This window comes from Styela clava, chromosome 10 (genome assembly GCF_964204865.1).
Source record: "Styela clava chromosome 10, kaStyClav1.hap1.2, whole genome shotgun sequence".
Classification (NCBI taxonomy): domain Eukaryota; kingdom Metazoa; phylum Chordata; class Ascidiacea; order Stolidobranchia; family Styelidae; genus Styela; species Styela clava.
Window position 1 is genome coordinate 7134087 of NC_135259.1, and position 27087 is coordinate 7161173.

The window sequence follows — 27087 nt, forward strand, 5'->3', positions numbered from 1 at the left end:
GGTAGTCATCCACGAAGCTTGAACTTGTTCATTCCACGAGAAAATATGTGGAAAAAAAATTGCATATTTTGTTATACATCCATTATTGCTGAAGTTCGTTTTTTATAGTTAAAACAGTCTTATCGTTTGAAAAACGTGTCAAACGTTTAACTTTCGAAATTTCACAGAAGAATATTTCGCAAGATTTAGACAAATTTACTTGATTAGTGTAATGGTGTATTCAGTTAGGTATATTTAGTTTGAGTTGTTATCTGATTTGTATTTACTACAATGATTCGCACATATGATTACTCCTATTTTCCAACTAATTGGAGGAGTGAAAATGCATTACCAAGAATTTCAAATCTAATTGGACATTAATAAGTATAATAACAACACAGTGCATGCAAATTCAAAACATTTCCATTCTTACATTGCAAACTTATTATTAAGAAATAATAAAATCGAATCAGAACATAACTACCCATTTTTCATTCGGTTTTCACTTTTCTCAATAATTATGAAACAAATCATGTACAAACAAATAATAAATCGTCGAAATGTTATTTTTATTATACATGCCATAGATTAATATTACACTCTGAGCTTGCTCGCACTTTTTAAATCATACCAAATATAATTTTCAACATTACTGCAATCATAGTAATTCAATTAATAAGATAAACCCAGTAAAAGTTAAATCACATTTTTGTGCTATGGGCACCAAAATTAATATCAGTTACATAAAGTTTGCGTTTTGCTGGCAATACTGAATTGTTGATTTTTTTAGTCATCATCGTAATCCCAATGAATCAATACTTCAGTTCCACTATAAACTCACAAGCATCATGCACTTTTCACTTGCTGTGCTTCCTCATGTATCACACTTATTTTATTCATTTCAGCCTGGTTCTGCTGCCTCGCCTTCACCTCACCATAATCCAAGTAATCCTATGATTCGACAGGTTAGTTTTGTAATTCTGAAAGCAAATAGAAGTTGTTTCCAATTTCTGAATATTCATCATTTTACAAATTATTACTATGTACAATTAAAATTTTGGCTCATGCCTATGTTGGGTCCATCTGTTTTGCCATATACTGTTAGACTATCCACATCCTATCTACCCGCAATTTTGTGGAATGAGATGCTATTCTATGAAAAAAAAAATTTTTGGAAACATTTGTCCAGTTAAGTCTAGTAAGAAAAATATTTTTTGAGATACTCAATTTAAAGTAAAGTCATTCAGGTTTTCTATTGTTTCACTGCCCTTGTATTATATCAGTGCTATAGGATAGCATGTCAGAGCATAGAAAGTGGGTTTTGAAGACAAGATTAGTGTTTCACACCAAAGACATCAACACTGATCTGGCTTTTTAGTCTAATCTCTATTATAATTTGACAATTATCATACTACTGCTGATCTATGCATGTGCATAATAACATGGAATCAAGAGATAACATTGATGCATAGGACGGGGACAGACTTTTACTTTAACTGCAGCCAGTAGTTGTTGCCAAAGAAATCTAATATTGGGAGGTTTGTTCTCCTCAGTAAACCTACAATTCCTAGACACCAACATACACATCAAAATTTGGATACAAAGTTGGCATACCGGATTTGAAAACAGTTTTCATAATAAGATTTATATTGATGCTTTAATCTATGATTCAGCACTTTATCAATACCTATATACGTTACTCCAAATCTTTATCAAAGTGAGAACTATGTAGATTAATGTATTACCCCAAGAAATCTCAATTTATATTTTGAATTTGCACGATGTAGTGTAAATTTGATAAATTGACATCAAGGCATGTCGCATCCATTTGGTTCAAAAATATCTGATCATTAAGGCTAAAAACCAATTATGTGTAAATATCATATCATGGAATATCATACAAAAAATGAGATATCAGGAGAAGAGCAGAGAAGGTGTTTCCTTTGGATTTTGATTTCCAACTTCACATAGGATAATGCCACTGACATCTTCTTGTATTTTGCGGAATGAATTAAATGCTTGCATACCTGTGTTGGCCATATCTCCAGGTTCTGGAGTAGATCAAACACATTTCTTCCTTTGAGAAGCTATCTAGTTTATAATGCTGTTCTTGAGTCCAAAAGTGAAGCGACCAGGAACAAGCAACTGAAGGCTACCTTAACTGCAAATGGAATTTCAATTATTGGTGCAAGTTTAAACTGTAGTGAAAATTGAATTCTATGTCAATTTTAGGTTTGTCTGTCCACTTTTTGTGTTCTGGGTTTTGTTTTTATGTCAGTACCGAAATAAATGATTGATTGAAATAGTAACTGAATACCTGGTATTCTAGAATTATTAAAGGTTTTGTGCACAAAATTTGAAGTTGAGAGCTAGAATCTCACTCAAGATTTTGAGTGCAAATAAAGTCTACCTCCCGCTTCGAACACTAATTTTGGCGCATCTTAAGTTTTTCTAAAAAAAAAAATCGATTTATATTATTGTCATAAAGTATGAGAGCTGGGGGGATTGAAGATTTCCACTCTCAACTATGGGCATTTTGAATATCTATCTACACTTTCCTGGTCCAAGACACAGAAACACTGGAATAAAATTGTTTTATCCTGGTGGTGGAGCAAGAGAGCCATAATGGGAGTTGGAGTGATTAAGACATTGAATCCACTAGATGGCACTGCTGATTAATTATTTTGCAGATAATAATGTCTGTGGAGTCATATGAGTTTGTCGAGTCAAAATCAATAAGGTAAATAAAAGGGAAAATTTTTCTTTATATGACCCAAAAGGAATCAAGTTTTCTAAGTACCGGTAATATTATATGGCTCTCTTCACAGCGCTGGTAATATTGCATCTGATGAGTCCTAGTTAATGACTTACTTAGCGTAACGCTCTTAGTGTAAGACTCCACAGATTGGGGATCAAAGTTTTACAATTCGGTTTTGTACTTGTGTGTGATTTTCATCGCATATAAAGAAAAGACCATCATTGATCACCATTGGTGCATAATTCCTCGTTATGAACAAGCACTTGTCATATCACTGCTGATGTGCCAGAGGATAACTGAACTCATTGCCATTGCTGGGGAGTTAGTGTGGTATCCTTTGTGCTTATGAATTCGTCCACCAACCAAGTTCATATGTCTGAAATGCCATACTGGTTAATTTTTCTCATGGAATTTAAAACCAAAATTCCGTCGTTATAAGCTTTCACACTCCCATGATAAATATGAAATTTTTTGCATAGAAATTGCTTATAATATAACAGTAGGTTCATAAAATATCTTACCATTGTTGACTTGTATCTGCATAGTTTTGTATTCAATAGCTCTTTCAGACTTTTCACAATGAGATCTTCAATTTTGGTTTCTTGTTCACAGAGGTGATCCTATAGTGTTGAGGTTTCATGAATTTGGACTCCTGAAATTCTGAGTCCTGAAAATTATCATATTACAATATCACTATCTCTCCTAAATAGAAAATATTCGATATAATAATTCTGTCAGAGATATATTTATCACAAAATTGTCATTGCCATAAGATGACTTATATATAGCTGTTTGATTAATATAAACACTGTCTAATCCCGGTTTCGCGAAAATAGAGCTTGAAAAGAAACATGTATTTATTTATACCCACTGTTTACTGACAATCAACATACATGCAGTGTGTGCATGCTTATTTATAGGGGCGATCAATGTCATACTGTGCTCATGCTTACTGCTTGTTTTCACATAACTTCGTTGTTTTTCTTTTCTTGGTATCGCGTATATGGTTATGATATACCATATACCTCCATAATAAAAGATTATATCTTTACATAGCACGATATGAAGTTAATATTTATAAAAGATAATATCTTTATAATACATGAGATATATAAATACAAAACAAGGCAACAGGACGTTAATTATTCATTTGACGTATGATTTCTTATCTACTTTGATTGGCACTAATGCATTCTTATGATTCTGAAGTGTGTAAGCTGAACATTGTACATATGATAAAATTCATTAGTCTGTGGGAATTTGTATCCTATAATATTGTTAAATTTATACGTGGAACAGTCATGTGTTATCTGGAAATAACCTATTAACTCTTCAAAATCTTCGCAAATCATTACGATACCTTGAAAATTTTACTACCGGTAATTATGCAAAAAGTGACGAATAGTGAATATTCTCTAGGTTTATAAAATGTAATATTAGATAGAATTGTTTTATGAGTCCTATTCATGATTGATTCGAAAAACTTGTTAATGCAGAAGAACGTTTTTTGTGGTTTGAACACCGAAGGGCCCAATTCTGTATTCAAAGATTCACACTTGGTGTTGATTTAATATCGCAATACCTGGCCAAGGCAAGCGAAATATTTTTAAAATATGAGTTGTTGATAACTGATGTGATGAATAGGGAAATTGTTTATTGATAATAAACAACATCTGTATTCCACACAACCCATTTTTGCTATTCTATTTCAAAAGAAGGCTATTATTTATTTCACAAATGTCTGTGGCCTCCATGGGATTCGTTTTTTGTGTGCAATGACGTCATCAAAATTAAAAATTGCGCTAATTGTGGCGCTTCTGCGTAAGTTCAAATCTACGGCTCAGCTGCGATACAGTATCGATTGGCTACTGTGACAGATTGTATACCTAATACACACTTCATATCGTTATATTTAAGCATCACTCTCCCTCTTGTTTAAATTGACTATAGTATACCCTTTTTTTCTTGACAGTTTATTTTTCAGACAGGCTTATCTTTTGGGGGTTGTGACTTGCGACTAAGTAGTAGCAGCAAGTCTGTCCTAAAAGGTGAGGGTACGAATAATTCAATAATTGTTAATTTCATTGAGAGCTTACTACGACCTCTGTAACAGCTATTTTTTTCTTCCATTATGTTATTTCAATTTTATTAATACCTGATTTTCATGACTTCTTTTTTTCTTTTCAGTCATTCATGTCATCAAGGTATCCACCAGGTGGCCCAAGAGGAATGCAGGTTAGCTGAAATTTGAATAAATTATTTGTAAATAAGAAACTTTACACTACAGCAAAACTTGGAATAATTGATGAATTTCTATTTTTCTATAGTTGTTTCAAGATTACAAACCACCCCTGAAATAGTAATTCTGTTTTAAAAATGTTCTGTTTGATTCAGGGACCTGGACCTCACCAACCAATGTTACAGGGAATGGACAGACAAAGTGAGTTTTGTTTTTACTATTTATATAGAGGTAACAATTTTTGCCTCTGTTCTCTATACATTTATTTTTAAATAATACTGTGGTCATTAATACGTTTCCAGAAGATGGATTGGATGATATTAAATTCATTCCTTTTGTAAAACAATCTGATATTGCCAGGCAACTGACGTAACATAAATAAAACTCCTAGTTTTAAGGAACTACTGAACCTACCTATTTCTTTTACATATGCTTTCAATAAATTGATTTTGAGTAAAGTTTCATACAAGTTATAGTACACTCATGTCGTGTCATGTCGCGATCCTTTTTTAGCAACTGGATAAATTACTGATTAGGGCAAATTTATTCGGAGATATGATAAACACGGACAGCATGCATGCAAAGAAAACAATTTTCGGAGCCCGTATTCCTCCTATTTTAAGTGATTTGAGACATTTTGTTGCATTGTACTATTCTGGGCAGCTAAAAATTTAGTATTATAAAGTTCACAGTTAGTGAAGAAAAGTCGTTTGGAGGAAATTATGCTTAGATCAAGTAAGATATTTTCGAAAAATTTGTTGATGTGGAATAACAGAAGAGAATTGATCACGTGCATAGTTTATAAAGGACATATGAACCGAATATGCAATTAAATATATGCAGAGTGCATCTCCTTGTGTCATACATTGTATCATTATGAACATTGAATTAATGAATGTCTCAGGCTCTCAGCAAATGTTTGTATATTTATTTCGTATCACTTTCAGGAAGTTTATAGCAGTAATAAATATAAGCTGAGCGTATGAATACTATTTATTGATGGCTTCAATATTATGAAAGCAAGTTTGATTAGTTAGAGTCGGAGATGCGCTCTTTCAAATGGATTATGATCCTTATCTCAGCCCAAACTTGTTATAGTAGACAAAATTCAAAAAGTTAATGTATATTGTATTGATTCAAGTTTCTTTCTACATTCGGTACTTCCGTAGTGTGTGTACCAGGTTAGGGCATAATTTTATTCCAATTTTCCTCATTTTAGTTCTATTATGAGTTCGGGGACTGTCTGTGTTAGCCAAGTAAATATACCCTCTGCCCAGAGGTTTCAGTCCCTTTACACAAACTTCTGCAGCGGCAAACAAGCACACATTGGATGTCAGCGCTTTGATGAAGGGAGACTGATTGATTCCACTGAAGTGGAGTCTAATGATCCAAATCCATCATTCACTACTCACTTTGTTCGTTTTATATCAATGTTGTCAAAACCTATGACTGCTACCATGAAGATCGTTACAGATCATGCAATGGGGAATTTTGACAACACGAAAAAAACATTTTTTGATTAGGAATATACCAGTACTCAATATTTGATATACCGTAAGTCAATTGCTGTCAGAAATTGGGATTTGGCCTAAATTATCCATTCTACAAACTCTTTAAATAATTTATGCAAATTTAAAAACAATTTTTGAGCAAGTTGGTATGTAAAAAATATGCCGTCCTAATCGACAAAGGATGTTCCAGACAAAAAGTTGATGGAATATAAAGATAGATAGGATACCTTGAAATAGCTGTGTTAAAGGAGTATAAATTTAACGTACCCCATTTAATGGGTTTTGTAGCCTGAAGAATCTTTTTTTTTTTTTCATCTTTGTCATAAGATACTATCTGAACAAAAAAAGGGAAAGGACATCATAGGGTTATTAATTTCAATCAAATGGATGAGATAGAAGTAGAGAACATTACATGTTGTTATAGAGCATTCTTGTTGACTTAGAATTGTTAGGTTGTAAGTAAATTTTGGTTAGATCATCAAAACTGACATTGATCAACCCACTTTGCATTTGTTTGGTTCATTTTCTTGCATCTGAAGGCTAAAATAATTCGTGTGAATGTCGGTTTATACCTTTCATTGTATAACGACACTAAGCCACTGGGAGAATAAATATTTTTATCGGGATTTCGATTTCATTAATTACGAAGGGTATGCTCATGAAGCGTTCTGAATCGAGCATGTAATACGGTATAAATTCTCAAATTTAATGTGATCTGATCGAATGAATAGACCGTAAAATATATATCCACAATGGCGCATATGCAGAATTTTCACCAATTTCCAAAGATATTTTACATCACACGATTGCCTTATCATCGACCGAAATGACAACACAGACTGTGTGTGTGTTATAGCAATTGATAAGATTTTGCTTGCTGAGCACAAACTAAAGAGAATAAAACGACATCAGCCGATAAAATACCTTTATACAAACTAAGCTGAGTATCCATTTGTCATCTTTCGACAAGCACAATTCGTATTGTGATGGTCGGACTCAGGATAGGTCGATCTCAAAATAGCAATGAGCGGCATCGTCAAAGGTAATTAATATTCTAGGAGCCTACTCGAAATTTAATTATAAGAGCTGTTGAAATATATTGATAGGCGGAACTCCGGTACAAAGAGACTGAAATGCCGACAAGAAAACGGATTTTGTCATTTGTTGCCATCAGCATCAGCATATATGCCTACATACATATACACGCGTTTGCATATTTGGAAAGATTTATATATATAATAGGATATTTACACGTGGAAATTGATCATAAAATATGAAACAAATTAACTTTAAAATTAGACAAACAGTTACACTGCATCTACATGTTGAGAAGATTCGCTTAAATTGAAAACGTATACCCGTAGACTCGGATCGCTTTCGATGCTTTTATGTCGAGGTTACAATTCGTTATACTGTACCGTTCCTAATAAGTTATGTTGAACCAAAACAGTTCATCGCATATTATAGTCCAACGTTTTCTACGGTATTTTCTAATAATACAGTGTTATGCGCGATATGGGATTTCAGCGATATTTTTTAAAATACAGACACATTCGTGCTTCTTGGGTAATTTTATATAATTATTGGATTTCTGCTTAAATTCGGACTATCTGTACTTTGACAATCTTGCGGTGTTCAGAAGAGGAAGATAATACTATACTGTTTTTGCCATATTATAGCTCAATCCGTTGACCAATATTGTTTATAATAGCATAGCAATTCTCAGCCTCGTTCGAATGCTAACCGTCAAAAACACTGTATATCGTCGTTTCAAGATACCGTATATACATACATTTTTAAAATACAGACACATTCGTGCTTCTTGAGTAATTTTATATAATTATGGGATTTCTGCTTAAATTCGGACTATCTGTACTTTGACAATCTTGCGGTGTTCAGAAGAGGAAGATAATACTGTTTTCGCCATATTATAGCTCAATCCGTTGAACAATATTGTTTATAATAACACAGCAATTCTCAGCCTCGTTCGAATGCTAACCATCAAAAACACTGTATATCTTCGTTTCAAGATACTGTATATACATCAAAATCTATATTGAATGATTTACAATTACCTCAGTTGAGCAGCTGACATTTTTACTGTGGCTCTGAGGATGGTTTGTCTTCCGATGACTTGCGCTTTCATGAACCGCAAGACATAAATGTAGGATATTATATTCTAAAAACGCCAGTCTGTCGTTTCTGGTTTACTTGTATCCATTAAATATCAAGTAGGCCCATATGTTATGCTTTCATAATGAGCTTTGTTTAAATAAGGTTTAAACACGAAAGCATACGGCGCTGTTGGAGTAAAATAATCTATTAAATAAAATGGATGTAATTTTTGTCTTTGTTGAAAGAACATTGTTTTTTTGTTTATCCTAGAAAATTTTAACTAATACTATCAAATGAATACACTTCGCATCGTAGTTAGACAAAGTTGAAAAATTCAGACAAATTCATATAATCCCGACTACGAAGACGTCAAGCTCAAATTCATGGTGAGGCATCGCAAATGCGCACGTTTCGAACGGCGGTTCCATCAGGACAATGTGTATTTTGATGGAAAAATTGATCAACTTAACTTAGTCTTCCGGCATACATTTTTGGGCCTGGTGCTGTCTGGTTATCAGGACGTAATACAGTCAAGTTATATATTTAGAAACATAGCCTAAAAACTAAAAATACATGAAATAAATTTTCTAAAATCTCGCGTGAGAAAAAGAACGTCTTTTTCCCACTGCGTTCCTTTAATCGAACTGAGTTATGGCCAGTGTCGGCATTTGTTTGAACAGGCTAAACGTTTTGATTAATCGTTTTTACCACTTTTGCAAAACGTATCGCCATATATTGTGTTCAAAAATATTAGTTATTGGACGCTTCAGATTCGCGGGTGAGTCCGCGTTCACTTATTACGACATATACCACATAACAAATTATTTAGACATAAGTAGAGTGCTTACAAATTTGTTACTACCTCTTGTATTTATTCTAAAAACACTAAATATCAATTTGGTTGGTTGTAGCTTTCCGAGATTTTGTTGTTACAGCAAATGTGCGATACCGCGCAAACTTAATCGCTCATATTTCACAGCCATATCCATGTGAAGCCAGAATGTTTTCTTTATTCAGTCACCCATGACATTCTGTCTCCGAGATTATTTTCACACAAAACACTGACATTGAAATTTCTAAAAGTTCATTCAGTAATTGCATATTCTATAAAACACGATTAGTCTATGGTTCTAAACCACTAATTCTGCCTGATTTTCAGATTATACGGGTATTAGGGTTGGTAAACATCACAATATTCCAGAAATTATAGAAAATAAGTATTATCCACGCGGGACAAAACAAGTGTCCGTAGTTATAGTGACATACCTATTCTGAGAAAATATCAACACAGCTCTGTAAAACCACATTAAAAATTATAGCTGTTATTAGCAGACTATTGTACAGCGAATCTGCTTGAAATCGTGCTTTGCGCATCGATGTTCGGAGATATTGCCTCAATCTATGGTTAGTCAATCAACCAAGCCAGGTCCATTATCTGACCTAGAGTTTTAACTAGTTGCTAAGACCACATAATACTGGAAATATTCCAAACACTTTCATAAGAAAACGCTTCAAACTTCTCATTACGATTATCGCAAAATGATTGTCTGACAGTTATTATTTGCATTCATCCTTGCAGTAACCCATATTTTAGTTTAAATTGGCATAACGGTTGTTTGAAATAACATACATGGTGGCCAGAAAAAACAAAAGCCAGGTCATTTGGAACGTATTCTAAAGAGAACATAACTTTTGTACAAACTGTTTTCGATTACTGAAACTTTTGGGTATAATCGTACACAACCAGCAGTTCAAGTGTTTCCTCGATTTCATGGAAAAAGTATGTAATTAATGGGTTTCGTTTTTTTGGGTCAGCTTTTGATAGTGAAATGAAAATACGTGTTGTAGCCCACTCTCCACAGCGCGATAATTACATCAAAATTCCTATTATCACCAAATAAACACTTATACTTATTCAAGGGTATGTATACTCGATGACCAAGCATTTTCGACGCCTTTGAAATCTTGTTTGGTTAATTTGTCACTCCTTCTCATTCTTAGAGGTTTTGCTATTATTAGTACGAAGTCAGATGACCCTCATTTGCGTAATCTACGTACAGTACTGTAAACTTTATTATAAGTAATATTGGCAATTCAGTTATCGCCCCTAAAAAATCAGTTTTAGATTTCAATTTGTGTGCTTACTGTAACGAAATAAGTAAATTCGTCAGTAGGCATAGTTAGTATTCTATATCAACGTAGAACTCACCCGAGCGTTCTCTTCCAGTTTATTATCACAATCCTGTCAAATATCGGACCTCGGTGTATCTGCCATTTCTTGCCGGTTTGTAGTCGCATTTTTCCGCTGACCGCTCACTTATTTCCTGTCTTCAAAATGCCAACCTTCGACAGTAGTTTATTTCACATTTCTTAAATCCATGTTATCAAGTAGGTTCCTTCACAATGTTCAACAGATACTAGAAATGTTATAGTTAATGTGGCGGAAGAATAGAAATACAAAATATTGAAATTGCAGCTTAAATGCGTGAAAGAAAATTGAGATAACCATTTGTCTCAGCTTTTTTTTCAAAGACAACTCAAGTAACCATGGGCTGGATACACCCGTGAGATACGCTCAGTTGCAGGTCTTTGAGACACTTCACATTCTTTCTAACCAGTTTATTCCTTTTCCAAAATACCGCATTCAAACTACCTGATTGGAAAAGGCTTTATTTTTTTGTGGATGCTTAAAAAATAATACTAATCCTTGAAAATGTCCTCTCGTATGACGGCCATAAAAATCAATTTTATCCAAATTTCACATTCATATTAGCTTCCTGTTTTATAGTAGCCATACTACTGTCAAAATTTCTCGAAACACACAACAGCCGTTCGCTACCTCGCGCCATATCGAATGATTTACGGTCAATGTAAGACACGAGGTCTCTCGATGGAAGCCGATCTTCGACCCGCCCTGCGCAATCATTTACACATTAGCGGTTCTTTGTGGCTATTCATCACCTATAATCATCGTCACGACGCCAGGGGAAATGACGTTATCCAGATGATAAATTTTATATTTTATGATTGATTTATTATGAACATAATACAATGGTGTTATTAGTTCGATATAACCGACTTTTGTGTGCAATGAAAATTAAAATTTTGCTTAAAATTCAAGGTCAGGGATTACTTACCGTAGTTTGCGCTTTCGTGGTCATCATTGGTCTCGACTTTTCAATTGGACAGCTTTATGACGAAAGGGCGAATGTGAAATGTAGAAAAAAAAATATTTGAAAACACCATAGGGAAATATGTATCTTCTAAGCTGGTAGTTAATCCTAGTTTGAAACTCAATATACCTTTTCTCATTTTCACAAAACAGCATTTTTAATTTCGCTCCTTTGGGTTATAGCGCCGATACAAGACCTCGGCCATTGCTCAATGACTAAATTCTAAATTGCTTTCTTGACCCGATTCGATAATGCCCCTTCGAATATTCACAATGAGGAATAATAGGCTATTCTTTATGTAATTATTTGCAATATCCATTCATTGTAAACCGAAGCAATATGCTGCGTATTCAATCATTTCATCTAAAACTACATTTCCCAAACGGGGAGCGATTTTGTTTTGTCGTCGTTGTGTTTGCTATCGTATTACTAATATTCTTTATTATTAGTTTAATACTTATTTATACACACATTATGAGGTACTTAAACTATACCAAGGCGGTAGTGCGACTTGAACATAACACTAACCTAAGGAGGCAGTGAAGATTGAATAAATAAAGAACTTTTTAGGCATAGTAAAGGAAGAATAAAGAGTTCAAAAATCAAAAAAGCCAAAGAGAAGGCGGGATTAAACGAAAAAGGTTGGAAACCACTGATTTAAAAGCTTTGACATAAAGAATTTATTATGCCCGTCAACTCAGGGCTGAATGTCAAACAAGTTATTGTGCTCGAATTAGAGAGTTAAACCACCCCCTTTGATTGATAACATCGAAATATTACCTCGTTTATTTATTACTTATCAACGACCTCAAGGTTATCTCGTAGATAGATTGTAAATTAATGTCCTGTTGCATGTATACATACGCACACGAAGATGTTGTCATGCTTTTCATACATAACACGATTTCAACATTTATCAGTGTGTTTTGCCCTCCCGTCCGTCAGATCGTGTTTGCGCTTCGGCCACGTTGACTTTAAATGCGAAATTTTATAATTATAGCATGCTGAAGGAGTTTTACGTTGCTAACATTTCCCTATCAAAACACTGCTGCATTAAAAAGCAAGGACCATACATACGCTCTATGATCGTTTACAATTTTGTAGAAATCCATAAAATTGTTTATGAGTTGAAAAAATTGAAATATTTTGAAACAAAAATATCACCAATTTTGCGCCATAAAATAATGCAGACGTCGAGAGACAGGTGCTCTTGACTCAAAAAAAAATTTACTTTTGTTGGTACTAGGCGAAGTATACATTCGAATGAAGAAACGAAGTTTTATTTACATGCTTGAATGCTGAGTTAGTACAAATTTGTTACGTGATCATCATAACCAGTAATACGAACTCAAATGCGTCCGTTTAAAATCATGTTATGGTAACAAATTAAACGATTTTAAATAAATTTCATTGATGTAAGTTAATTGTGTTGGGTTTTGCGTGGTGTTAATATACAAGGACTAAGTTTTCATATTTTCACCGAAAAAATATATCTTTCAATTTCTTTCAGAACCTGTCGAATATCACTAATTTTTTTCAGACGTGCATTCTGAACAGCAATTCGTTAGTGCTTTTTTTGCCCTCGTCCGATTACTGCTCAGCAACTTCAATTATTGTTCATGATTTTATTACAACCCGGCCCGATCCACGTCAGGCTGTCACAATTTTTATTTCGGCTATTTCTATGATGGATGGCTATTTATTTCCCGTCTTATTGTTTACTGAAGTCAGCAGAATGGCGCGAGAAAGGTTCCTAAACTTATTAGTAAACCAGAAGAACTATGCTAAGGTGAAGGTAATCAAGCACGGTTAATTTTATATACCCCTTTGAAGGGCCGTAGCCGGGGGAAGGGTTCGGTTGGAAACCCAGCACTGGAACATACATCCTATTCAATATGGCAAGAAAACCATTTTTCACAAATTACTATGTCGTTAAACGGTATTTGTACTACAGCATTAGAACATGCATCCCATTCATTATGGCAAATTTGACTTCAAAGAACAATTCCGCAATTCGCAAGCAGCATTTGATTGATGCATTACTGACAGTAGTCCAACAATCATATTCGTCTCGTAATAAAATCCGTACTCGGCTATGTTTTGAGCGTCACGTACAATAACTTTCAATCAATCGTCATCCGCAACCAAGTTGACGATAGATCGATTTTGCATTTTTGCTACGGGGTTACAGACACAAATCAACTCCGAAGAATAAATCCTACACACGGCAGAAAAATCACGTCGACTTATATTGATATGCAGTTATTTATGGTAACGACATCGGCGTGATGATGTCTTTTACGTAAACGTGTCATTTTGCCAACGCGAATATTTATCTGTTTATTTGACTTGCGATTTCGCGACCTTTGCTGCGCCACCTGCCTTATTATACACACAGTTCGGTAGATGCGTACACAGCTAACATATCTTTCCATGTTGTTATACCACATAGCCAAAATCTTTCACGAAATTGAATAAAACCTGTGTAATCGCTATCTGGCTACACAAAATGCTTATTTCGCTTGTACAATAATAATTTTGTATATATCGACTCTTCTTGAAAATACGATTTCGGCGTCTATGAATTTAAACTGTACGAAAGTGGTTTCTTGCAAATTAAATACATATTCCTTTCCCTGACAAACTGCCAAATATTAGTCTTTATGCTGCTGTTTTTCTACCTTATTTATATAGTCATAGCAATATATATCACCTGATTAACTACCTGTTATTCTCGTAGCAAAAATTAATTCCCTTCACTATACTCAGGGTTGCCATACCGTGCTTATTTCTAAGATTTGTGCTTATTTTCTAGCGCGTGTCTTATAAAGTAACGATGTGCTTATTTCTAAGAAAAGTGCTTATTTTTGAGTTACGTGCTTATTTTGTCTAAGAAACATGTATGACTTGTTTATGTTTTGCGTACAAAGCTTCCGTAGAAACGAGGGACGATGTATTTTTGTTATACGCAACGCGTTTAATTTGTTGTTTCCTGTGCAAGATGTTGAATGCTGGATATTGTGTGTACTTGCCTACTTTTCTGTAGCTTCTTACATTTTAGAGGTTGCGTGTGGCCGTTATTTAATGGTTTTCCATGGCCCTACTAGACTACCGTGCTTATTTTTGGCCCTAGGTCGATGGCAACCCTGACTATACTCAAGGCATACCAATGTTAAAATAGCATTTGGTAGGTAGTTTACGTAAACCCTATTGCCCAGATTAAAACAACAGCATTTTTAGTGCTGATTACATATACGCCAAAGCCAAAATACCTGTTATTCTCGTAGCTAAAATTAATTCCCTTCACTATAGTCAAAACATACCAATGTTAAAATAGCATTTGGTAGGTAGTTTACGTAAACCCTATTGCCCAGATTAAAACAACAGCATTTTTAGTGCTGATTACATATACGCCAAAGCGCAGTTCTACCGGAAATCTGTAAAATCGTTATTGTAAAAATAGTCGAAAATTGTGAATAACGTCGAGTCTTTACAGTTACGGTAATATTGCTGTACAATCAAGATAGTTCGAGTTTTCCTCTGCTTACATGCGTGAAAAAATGATCCCTTGGTACCGCGCAAAAATTTGAATCGACCGGGTCTCGTTTATCTGAAAATATCTCATTCCCGTGTATGGTCGATCTCTGCCTTTTCTTCATTTTTATCATGAATTTTCATTCTCATTTTAATCACAAGGTAAACATTTGAAATTTATTATGTAATTTCCCCAATGAATAGCGTGGATCTTCAAAAATAATATTAATTTTGGAGTGACGTAAAAGGACGACTATGTGTATACGCCGTTCTCGATATGATTACACCGTATAGATTTATAAAATGAATTCGGTAACAACAAGAACGGTCTTGAGTTTACACAGATGTTTCGAACTACATTTTTTACGGCATGTATTTCTGAATTTATTATCATTATCTGCCTAAAACCAATCCCAAATCAGTCGAGTAAAAAAAAATTGTGTACAAATTGTTTCATTTCGTGCAGGGCGAAATACTAATATATATGCAACAAAGGCTTTTCATAAATTTACATAATTCTCATATTTAGAACTCTCGCTCCGAACAAAGCTTCAGACTGGCAGCTACATATACGCACACAGGCCATATATTGTCTTGAAATGGTATATACTTTTCCGATCATCTTGCAATTTTGATGAAAATTTCTATACATAGCTGCAATCAAGTAGATAAATTGACTTCGCTCTCGCGGCCTTTACATTTCAGACGGAGTAAATTGTATACTTAGTTTTACATTCATATACATTTCGATATATAGGGCGATGCCAAAATCAGAATCATTGAATTTTTTTAAGTCCTTCCATGAAAATGAAGAAGATTTATTTAAAAATTGAAATTTTGTTTGTATATGCATATACCAAAAAGTTTCGGTATTCAGGACGTTTCGCACAAAATTTATGTTCTATCTAGATTCTAGAATACATTCCAAATGACATGGGTCTTGCTTATTGCGTCATCCTTTGTTTTCAGAACTGCAATCAGACTAAAAAAAATGATATTGGGATAATACATATCGACGTATAGGATTCTTTATCACTACTCGCTATCCGCTTCTTTTCAATCATTCTAACGCTAAGCCCGATATTAAAATTCCACATTTCAAACTATGACACTTGAAGAATCGCTCGACGCGGACCTTATTAAAGTCTTCTCATTATATACTGAATTTGCTGAAATTTGAGGCCTTCTTAAATCCCCTTTCACTGACGTACAATGCCATTATATCTTCCTCTCATCCCGTATCATTAGTGCTTGCTAATAAACTTACACTCGAGATATGTTTATCCAAGACTGACAAACACGATTATCGAGCGTTTTTCATCTATTAATAAGCCCTGGCGTATTATCCCATCTATACGATTACCCCAAGTAAACAAACGTTGCCCAAACTATTAAAATAATATGTAAATTAATAACAATTTTGAAGTATGCTTGGGCACTTATGAATTCCTTTTACTCTATATCATAATATTGAGAGTCATATTCTACTTTTATTACAAATGCCCATGATCGAATATTTAAAGTTATTACATTATTTTCCCTGAGCTCATGGGAGATTGAGATGTCATCAGCAAAATAACTTAATATGACAATCAATTTTTGGAATTCTATTTATTATAAAATAATATATAAATTTGTTGCAAACATGGTAATTTTCTCTAGTAAATAAATCTCTATGATACATTACACAAACAAATTATTTTTGTTATGTTGTCACTCAAAACAAGGCACTTTATAAGGAGTCACCAATCATAGACAATATTCTCAAATTAAAATCTCCTGAATAAGTCAAAATTTCTTTCATAGCTCATGATGATGCTTACCCAAAGATTTTGTCAAGTCTCCTCTATTCACTTTTAAAAACTTTTCACTTTTAATTTTTTTTACAAACAAAACTCTGATATGTTACATGAAGAATTTGTTTTTTATGACGATTTCACTCAAAACAAGTCTTTATATAAGCAGTCATTGATAAATAGACAATATTATCAAATTCAAAAGCTTTTTGAAAAAAAAACAAAGGTTGACTATTGATATTTCTGGCTCACTAAAAATATAATGGAAGAAGTGAATGTCCTAAAGCTACACTGTTTGTTTGCTTTTTAACCCCTTTTATGTTGGATGTGAGTTTGATGCTGTTGTTTCCAGTGCTGATATCTAACTGTCCCAACACTCACCCGAAAAAAGGATGCTAAAAATTTGAGAATTATTTTGGGAACAATCGTTTGTTTTCTTGCATTTTTACTTTTTTTGTGCCATAGTTGACTGCAGTGTTGAACAAAATGCTCAATTTCTTTTCTGAATTTATATATAGTGTTCCAAGTCCTATCACTAATCTCTCTCTTTTTCAGGTCAGTTAATGAACATGCACAGGATGTCACATCCTCGTGGATTACCAGGTCCTATGAATCCAGGCTGGAACCCTTCATCAGACCCTTCATATCAGGTATATTATTTTAATATGTACTGATTTTTTTAATATTCGTTCAATATTAGAAAAATCAGACAAGAGTTTCTATTTGATGGTACAAACGAAAAAAAATTTATTTTGAATTTATGGATTTTTTGTATTAATATTTTTAAATTTACTGTATGCATTTATGCTGTTAAATATGTATGTATATAATGCAAGGATGATATAGCAACAGTGAAGAAGTATTCCAAATGATTTAGGGATTCTTGCTGCTTCTTCAGACAAACATATTTCTAACTAGGAAAGCCAAATTTTCGTCAGACGAGACAAGTGCAGCAAAAGTTGTGAATCACAATTTTTTGTAATATTGTGTTATATTTTGACGATACTTTGTTTCAGTCAATGCCGCCATATGGCCAATTGCATCGAATACCGAATAATTCAATGTCAGGTCCTGGAATGCCTTTATCATTGTAAGTATAAGCTTATTTATGGTTAGTTGTTCTTTTGCAATAATGTGATAATATTGAGATTTTCTTGGATTGGTGCAATATTATAAATTGTAATATTAGAAAATGTTCACTGTATAAATAATGATTTTTTTCAGTTGTCATTTAATGATGAGTTCGTTCAGTTATTTGACATATCATGTTCGGTTTTTCAAGTCCAATATAGCCCATTTCATTTGCCAATGTATTTCATCCTATTTGTTTTGGGCAACACCCATTACTATATTTTGACAATTTACATGTTTCCAAGGTTTCAGAAAGAATTTTTTTAGATTGTTGCTACAACATCACACAGATAAATTAGTTTGTTTAATATATAAACAATTCCAAACAATGCATGAGGCTTTTGTTACGTATGACAGCAGTTCCTAAAGGGGCGCCGCGGTGCACTAGTGCGATTTGCTAAGGTGCCATGAAAATTAACAGAATTCTGTTAAACATCACTAATCATTTACTTTTTATGTTGATTTCTATCCGTGATTTTAGGAATAATTTAAAATATTCTCATTTGACTTTATTATCTATGATTGAACAAAAAAATTAGTAAAGTCTAACTGAATTAAATAGAGAATACTAATTTAAACAATGTTTATCTCAATTATTCTGCATAAACAAATTTAATTTCTATGAATTTACGATAGTCTTGAATTTCATTTCTGAGTATAATTGATATTTTATATTCGAAAAATTATTTGAGGATGTATTCGCAATACTAACTTATTCAGTTTCGGCATTCCATGAGCCCTCACGTTTTGTAAACATGCTTGCTCTTAGCAGTATGCTTGAATTAATGGTTGTGAATACTGTGCCAAAACAAATAAAAAGTGATGTTTGGAGTTTATATCACGCTTCTAATGGTGGGAATCGAATTCAAAATTTATCAGGGAAACCAAAAGTAATCTGGTTTTAAATTGTATCCAGACTTCGCAGGTCTGGATTGTACAGAATAATTTAATTTTATGGTTATATTTAAATTATTCTTGGCTTAACTAAAACTCAATTTTCACAGACCCGGTCGACAGTGGCCTAACCCTACAGGATCAACGGTAAATACTTTTATTTAACTCTTCAATATAATCTTTGATTCGAATTAACAAATAATGCGTATCTGGCGTTTTTATACTACTTTTTATTATGTACTAGCTACTATACCTTATTGTTCTTCTAGTTTTTCAGATTACTTTACATTATTTTGAATTTTTGATACTAATTTTATGCTTTTATCATGGTAGATGGTCTACACTACGGAACCATGTTCTTCTCCCCCTTCAAGTTATGTACGTTATCACTGCGTTGTCTTCAGAACTTTTTTGTCTGGTTTAAATCAATGTTATATGGCTGTTATTGTTGAAAATTTAGTGTATTTAAAGTAATTTAGAATTGTTTTTCCAAATTTTAAGACAGTCTGACTTAACAATACTTATCGAATTATGTTGTTTTTGCTTTGCGATCACGATTTTTGTCAAATTTTGCCATTTTTTAGATGTACGAGGAGATGTACTCAACGCCTGTTGTGTATAATCTGGATAAATTACTAATTAAAATATATTAAAATTTCATTCCATATCTAACCAGTATAAACTGTTTTAAGTACAAATAAATTCCTAATAGGTTTTTAAAAGTCACAAATTCCTGGTTTTGTTATAATTAATTGATTTGAACTGACGAAATGGTTCTGAAATGTGCAGAGTCTGTAGCACTGTGTGCAGTGTGTTGCCATCAGTGTGCAAGCAAAGCATTGATGTTTTGTTTTATTCACACATTTTAGTTTGCTTAAAGCTATTAAAAAATTTTTAAATTTGCTTTTTAGTTTCAATGCTTTTATGTGTATGTCATTGGCACGCGATACAATATTTTTACACCTACTAATATCAGAAAAGTTATTTTAGCTTTTTGAGTCTTTTGGACTGTTTCATTCTTTGACTCTAGAAGTATTACATGTACAAGCAACCAAGGCAAATTACTATTGAAGTACTGGCAACTAGCAATTTTTTTTTATTCCAATCAACAATAATATATCCTAACAATAAATATTAACTAATACTCTCGATACTAACAGATAAATCATTTTATGTTGTACTAGTTGTCTTTTCTGTTTCTAATGCCCCAATACCGGTACCAGTCCAATCAGAATCATCACACATTAACCAGAATACTTAATAAAGTATAAGATTGATTTGGCACACAAGTGGCATTGGTGTGCGTTAAAAAAATGTATAAAATTCAAATCTTCCCCCAAAACAAACAAAAATGAAATTAAAACAACCACATTTTTAAACCACTAGTTCATGGTTGAACGTCATATGAATGTGGGCCTGAAAATTAAAAAAAAAAAAACAGTAAAATTAGGGGCGAAATATGGGTTGTTGTTGGGCGTAGGTAAAATAGGAAAAGTAATAGCGCTTCCTAGGGACTTTTTTAAGTATTGAATTTTTTTTATTAAATAACAACTAACAATAGGTTCATCTCTTAAATCTTGTCAAATGGTATTTCCATTTTTTGATTTACCACCCCAATAATATTAATCACCAATACCAACTGTAGGCATTTTTCAGGTGGTGCAATTATTTTTAACTTCACTCAACAAATAATAACAATCGACAAAAATTAACATTTTTTGTAGTGCCACATATGGCATTGAATTTTGTTCAATTCTAACATTTTTGTCATTGTTTCGTATAATCTGCTTCCGCTGCACACGTACACAGCTTTTTATTGCTTCTGCTATATCATGCTTTTTTCATAATTTGCACTTCATTGCTGTTTAATGTGATGAATTTCATGAGAAAATATTACAGTGAATTGATATGTTATATTTACTGTTTTTTTTTCATATTTTCAGGGTCCTCCTGTAGGACAACCCGGCACTCCTATCATGCATCCCAGTCCACAAGGTATATAGGTTTGAGTTTTTTGCTATTGATATGTTGAATATGAGTGTGTGTGATGATTAGGCTAAATAGGGAATCCTTAATAAATTTTGCCTTAATTATGGCTGTCTAAAGACTGTGATGACTGCACCTAAATGTTAAATTATTTGTCATTTCTTATGCTTGTTGCGTATAATGCCATCATTTACTTATTCATAAATAATACTATCGCATTTATCATTTTAAAATAACAGAAGACAGTAAAATCTTTTGCTTCATCATTGATTGTTTATATTATAATAGACAAGGTTTTCGATACGAAAAGAGCGAGTGTTGAAATAAAAATTTATTTGCAAATGTTACAAAGAAATAGGTACTCTTTGCGAAGCTATATTCACCGAAATCTTCCAATGAAAAATTACTGCATTTTAAAAATCAAAAATATACTTTTTAGTCATAATATATACTCAAATCAGCTATTTCAGGATTCGTCCTTTTTGGGCTATAGCCTTTGATTCATCAATAAATATTTTCAGATATTTTAGCTTTATTGTTTATATGGATAACCCTAGTTACACAGAAAATATATTAACACTTAACAGTACACTTGTTCATTGTTTCATACTGATTTTTCACTGTTCAACAATTAATACACACAATTATTTTCCTTCCTGCATAGTATGTACATACATTCAATTCTAGGTCCTCCGTCTCGACTGCCAATGCACGGCGCTGGCCCAGGTACACCTCACCCTCACCCCCAGAATTTTCATAACACAAAGCAAAGAGGTGATTTGCTTGCGGTTAATTCAGCAACCCCAATAATTAATCATGTGTGTTGTTACTTACAGCTTGGTTTGATTTTCAATACTTGAACATTTGACCTTGTCATGCTTGGCTAAACATAGAGAAGATAAATATTGTTAAAATTGAATCTTAAATTCTCAATTTTCATTCAAATCTCGCGTGTAGAATTTTAATATTTACATCAGGAGGAGGAAAGCCGATACGACGGCATAATCATATAGCGTACCGCGGCAGCGGTTGGTTACCAGTTCATGTCAGTATGAAATTAGATAGCTATTTATTTGTTTGAGATGATCACGAATTGGCGAAACCGACCAGCAGTTACATCAACCACCTGGTGGTGACTAGGAATCCAGCAATCCTCTTACACATAATTATCCTCCACAGGATTTGAATCTGTGAACCCACACAGGGTGATCAGAGGTGTTATGGCAAATGTGTTTTAACGCTTAGTACAGTGCGTCAAACGCCATGGCCATGGATCCCTACTCAACCATGTTTCATACTTGAGGCTTGGAAACTTGATTTCTGTATTTTCTGTGATTCATGGTCGGTAAATGCGATAATTTTGTCAATGTTTTCATATGATAATTCAAGTATTGAAGACATATCTATCCTAATTATATAGATCTGAATCTGTGTGCAATAACAACTAATTTATTAATTTGAAAATGCTAATTTTGAATAATCATGGTTTAACTAGATTTAAAATAACTTTGTCCGCTGTTTTGCAGTAATTAAGTAACATAACAACAGCATAATTGAAAACTAATTCTCTCAATTGTAGTCTGGAGAAATTAACATGGTATTCTGAATAAAAAAGCATGATTTTTAGTGATTTGGGACTGGTTGCCTCAAACAGAGTATTATCTTAAGTAATTCAATGAATGACACTAAAGTTATTGTTTCTTGTGGCCATGTCTGTGAAGCAGAAATTTGGTTTGGTTTATTGACAAGGGAGCTGAATTCCTATTTTAAACTATTTTGAATTACCTGAAGTGTACTAGAATTTTAGTGGTCATCTTCGACTCAATAAGCGCAGTATGTTGACCATTCTCAACATGAAATTTGGGAAGTTTAGCTTAGTCCAAAATTTTTGTTGGACGTGATTGTTGGTTTTTCGAAGATGGTGTCGGAGTCGATTTTTTTGAATGGCTGAGAGTTTGAAATCTGGTGTAAATTTTTCCAGGTTCACGAGCCTCACCTGTGACCTTGTAGGCAACCATTGACTTGCTAAAGTCAAAAGCCAAATTACACCAGACAAATCTGTAAATCAGATTAACCTTAATATTGTATATATCATCTATATAGTAGTTTCCCACCTATGCATTTCTTGACAAGTATATCAGGGATGCGACATTCGAATGATCAGCATTGCCATACAGTTACTATAGTTTATATCAGGTGGAACGGGTTTTTCCTGATTTCTAATATATGTCATGTGAGTGTTGGATACTAACCTGAACCAAAATGAATATAATTTTTTTATTTAATTATCTTTAGATTCAATGAATCCAGATTATGGACCAATTCCAGGTGGAAAACCAGGGGGTTTAGCTCATGGAGGGCCAATACCAACACAGGTAATATTGTCTTTCCTAAATTTTGGATATATAACAACATGGATATTAGGTATTGAAAATCAAAGCATTTGGTAACTAGTCAGTAAGATTTAAGCTGAATTGTGCATAACGATTTCATCTTTTTTATTTATCAGTTTCCTATGGGCTCTGGTGGTCCTGAAGGTGTTCCCACAAGTATGCCAATGTCGGGACCTGGTAATCCAGGTTCTAATTTACCAGTGATGAATGGACTCAATGGATCTGGACCTGATCAAAATATAGATGGATTGCCCAAGGTATTTAGAATGTTTGTTTTTGCCATAAATTATCTTGCTCATATTATAAATGAGTCTTCTTCTGAAAAGGGTTTAAAATTTGGCCTTAGTTGTTCAAGATAGAAAATAGAAGTGCTTGAATTTTCACAATGTTGCCAGTTATATAATAAGTATAAGTTTATTTTTACTCCATAATAAGCATAAGATAGAACAAAAGGATTGTTAAAAACAATAAATAAGAGTGATTACAGAATCAGGAAAGCGAACAAAACCTTGAGTAAGGTTTAAAACGTACGGATTTTAGATTGAAAGGTGTTGTCAAAAGAAGCAGTACATGTTCGCTATAACTTTCATTGTACCTTCAATTTACTGTCATGTCATTCGCAGAGTTCTCCAAGCAGCTTAACACCGATGGGAAATCCTGGTGGAGGAGGACCCATAGGACCACCACATTCAGGAGGCCCGGGTACGAATCCACACACGCCACAAGAGGGAGAAGGAGATTCTTATAACATGCCTTTTCCCGATAATGTGAGTAATAGTGCTCCTATGCACACTCCATACTAGTGACAATATGTTTTAGTATGTGTGGGACAAAAAGACAACAATAGTGTAGATTACAGCTATTACGGGGAGAGTATTTAGTTATTTAATGTGAAGGTGTGGAAGACGATTGGGTTACAATTTTTCACACTTTAACTTATTAAAAATGACGGAAAAATCTGGTTTCACATGCATTGAAATTGGTGGCGAATGAAACGAGTATCGCTTACTTGAATACAAAAATACATGTGCGAATCTTTTTGGAAATCTTCAAGTAGTAATTAAAGATATTTTGGGATGTGGGATATCTGAAATTAGCTACAAACTGTCATATTGATAACCATTTTACGATTAATGGCAACAAATCAATTTAATACATTTAAGGTTTTTTGCGTCCAAGTAGTTGTTTGATAAACAACAGTGTCATTTGCCAGTTTCCCTAGCAATGTGCTTCTGAAGATTTGAATTTATTGCGCAATTAGACTGTTTATTGCGCAATCATAATATATATTGTACAATCTGAATATTTGTGATCTATTATACACAGTTAAAGATAGGGATAAAACGGACACAACAAGGTCGCAATTACTCCTCAGTGGTAAACTATTGCTCTATATTTTCCATGTGAAGTCCGAAGTATAACTGAGCTTGTATGTCGAATTCGAATGCTTATGAGTTTCATGGGAACGATGAATTGACTAATTTGTGCAATTATAGTTGTAGACAATTTTGGCGAAATAAAATGGCATCATCGTCCATATTTGTACATATTATTTCTTTGTTATTTCAAATTTTCTTGATTTGATTTCCCTATTTATTTCCTTATTGTAGCCATATTTTTTGTCTCAAATTTTCCTCACTCTTCACGAATCGCTTGCAATCGTGAAAGAAAGGTTGATAGATGTTTAATACAGTCCATCAACAAAGCTATCGACTCTATTATTTTGGTTTTCTATTGGAAAGTTAAGACATCTGATATTAATAAATGAGTTCATTAGAAGTCATCACGCTGTCAAAATGAAATTAATTTTTGGTAGTCTTTCGCCAAAATTATATTTTCTTCCTATATTCAAACTTAATTTATCATTAGTATATTATTGGCACGTTATCGTGTGCTATTTTTTCGTGCTTTGTTTTATTGTGTTTCAAACTATTCATATTGTTAGTATTTGAAGTCAATAAACATAAATTTGGCACAAATAATTTTATAAGCATGATGAAAACTGGGACAGATGAAGATAAAGTCAAGTTACTGAATGAGGAATCATTTAAACCAACGTCAATTTTCAGTTATGTTGAATAAGTGGCTTAGCGAATAGCGATAATTGTTAATCTTGTTAAATTAGATTGGAGATTCAAGAAATTACAATATCCTGTTGAAATATATCGTTTTATCTTATACTTGACTAGAGGTACTTTACCGGTATAAGAAATGTTTTCAATCAAAAGCGCTTAGTTCAAATAAAATGTCTGTAAATATCAGTGTCAAAAATTGATATAGTTTTACCAGCTTCTGACATATCATTGGTCACCGCAAAACTTTGCTCGTAAAGATTCTCTTTTACTTTGGAATGAGTGTGATCTTAATTTAATTAAATTGTTAAAGAAGTTCTTATAACGTTAGCATAGTTATTTTCTGGAATGGTCAGTGGTTATTAATAAGTAGTCTGCAGAAATGTTTTTCAAATTCCTAGGCATTTATTTAGTTGGGTGTGATTAGGGACCGTCAGTCCCAGATTTACATTTATTTTCAGTTTGTGTTGTTAGATAACTTTCTCCTAATTCACTTCACTAGATAATATATTTATTTATTTCTGGATTATGGTGTTTTCTTGGTGATTAGGGTGTTGTAAAGCTCAAAAATGCATGGCTTTATCTTGTAGCAAGTGATTTATATTATAGGTAATTAACTGGTGGAGAATTGGGCTCAACTTCCTTTGTACATACAGAAATTTGTAAATTATGTTCATTTACAAAGCATATCAGAGCTCAAAAATAAACTTTCCTAAATTCAATTGACTGTTGAATAAGGCCTGAATAATGATATCTTGCGTAATCTGATTCAATCTCTTGAATATACATTTTTTCAAGGTATTTTCTCTGTAATATGTAGAACATCATTTGGAATGTTTTAAATGGCCAAATTCAACTTCATTATCTAGAACAGTTTTTTTGTGAGATGACTATAAGGCTATTAGAAGATCATTTAAATTTTAGTTCTCGGTAGTGTATCAGTATCACACATTAAACAAAGATATACATATTCACATAGCCAAGTTACTGTAGCTCTTAAATGTGCCATAGAACATAGTAGATGTGGTCATATGAATATCTACCCAATTTGATGTTTCTCATAAATTTATTCTGTTGTCGATAATTTTACATTTATCAAGTAACTGAAATAATATGAGTGAAAAAGTTTCCAGTGCTTTGCAGTATGGATTTTTCATTTTTTTATCTGTACTGAATTTCCAATTAATCACTGTCACAAGATTTCCATTACTTCCACAAACTGAAAATTGGAATTTTGTATCATTGACTAATTTTTGGCTGGCTTTTTATGTAATAATAGCGAATCAGATAACTTGTGACGTTTTTACGCAAGAAGGGACAGGCCATTATTGTCTGATTATGAGGGGGGTTCGTAAATATCTTTGTTGAATTAGGTAAAAGAATTTTCATGTGCTATCTGCAACTAATGGTGGGCATTTAGTGTATTCAATGAAGTGAATGACTTGATCAAGATATATTACGAACTGATTTCAAAAGGAACTTTATAAACACCCTGAATATAAGAAA

The 27087-nt window shown here is 33.2% G+C and overlaps 1 protein-coding gene and 1 long non-coding RNA gene across 8 annotated transcripts in view; one reads left to right on the top strand and one right to left on the bottom strand.

Annotated features, from left to right (window-relative positions):
- Positions 1-27087, top strand: part of LOC120337319 (single-stranded DNA-binding protein 3-like) — a 37528-nt gene that overhangs the window by 6647 nt on the left and 3794 nt on the right. Inside the window, exons 6-17 of one of the 4 annotated variants that reach the window (XM_078117281.1) lie at positions 885-944; positions 4925-4972; positions 5132-5177; positions 17661-17755; positions 18122-18195; positions 19241-19277; positions 19464-19508; positions 21074-21125; positions 21804-21890; positions 23412-23491; positions 23626-23766; positions 24133-24276. In XM_078117281.1, the coding sequence (XP_077973407.1) occupies positions 885-944; positions 4925-4972; positions 5132-5177; positions 17661-17755; positions 18122-18195; positions 19241-19277; positions 19464-19508; positions 21074-21125; positions 21804-21890; positions 23412-23491; positions 23626-23766; positions 24133-24276 (909 nt within the window). The remainder of the gene's footprint in view (positions 1-884; positions 945-4924; positions 4973-5131; positions 5178-17660; positions 17756-18121; positions 18196-19240; positions 19278-19463; positions 19509-21073; positions 21126-21803; positions 21891-23411; positions 23492-23625; positions 23767-24132; positions 24277-27087) is intronic. The other 3 variants (XM_039405080.2, XM_078117283.1, XM_039405081.2) reach the window with 3 other exon arrangements.
- On the bottom strand, positions 530-11846 carry LOC120337365 (uncharacterized). 4 transcript variants are annotated; one of them, XR_013478236.1, is made up of 7 exons: positions 10812-11846; positions 4893-4977; positions 3259-3404; positions 2851-3113; positions 2297-2430; positions 2007-2140; positions 530-959 (listed from the first exon to the last, which is right to left on the bottom strand). It is a non-coding gene; the product is annotated as an uncharacterized LOC120337365 (long non-coding RNA). The 4 variants fall into 4 exon arrangements; XR_013478237.1 differs by lacking the exon at positions 2297-2430 and having other exon boundaries at positions 10812-11840; XR_013478238.1 differs by lacking the exon at positions 2851-3113 and having other exon boundaries at positions 10812-11833.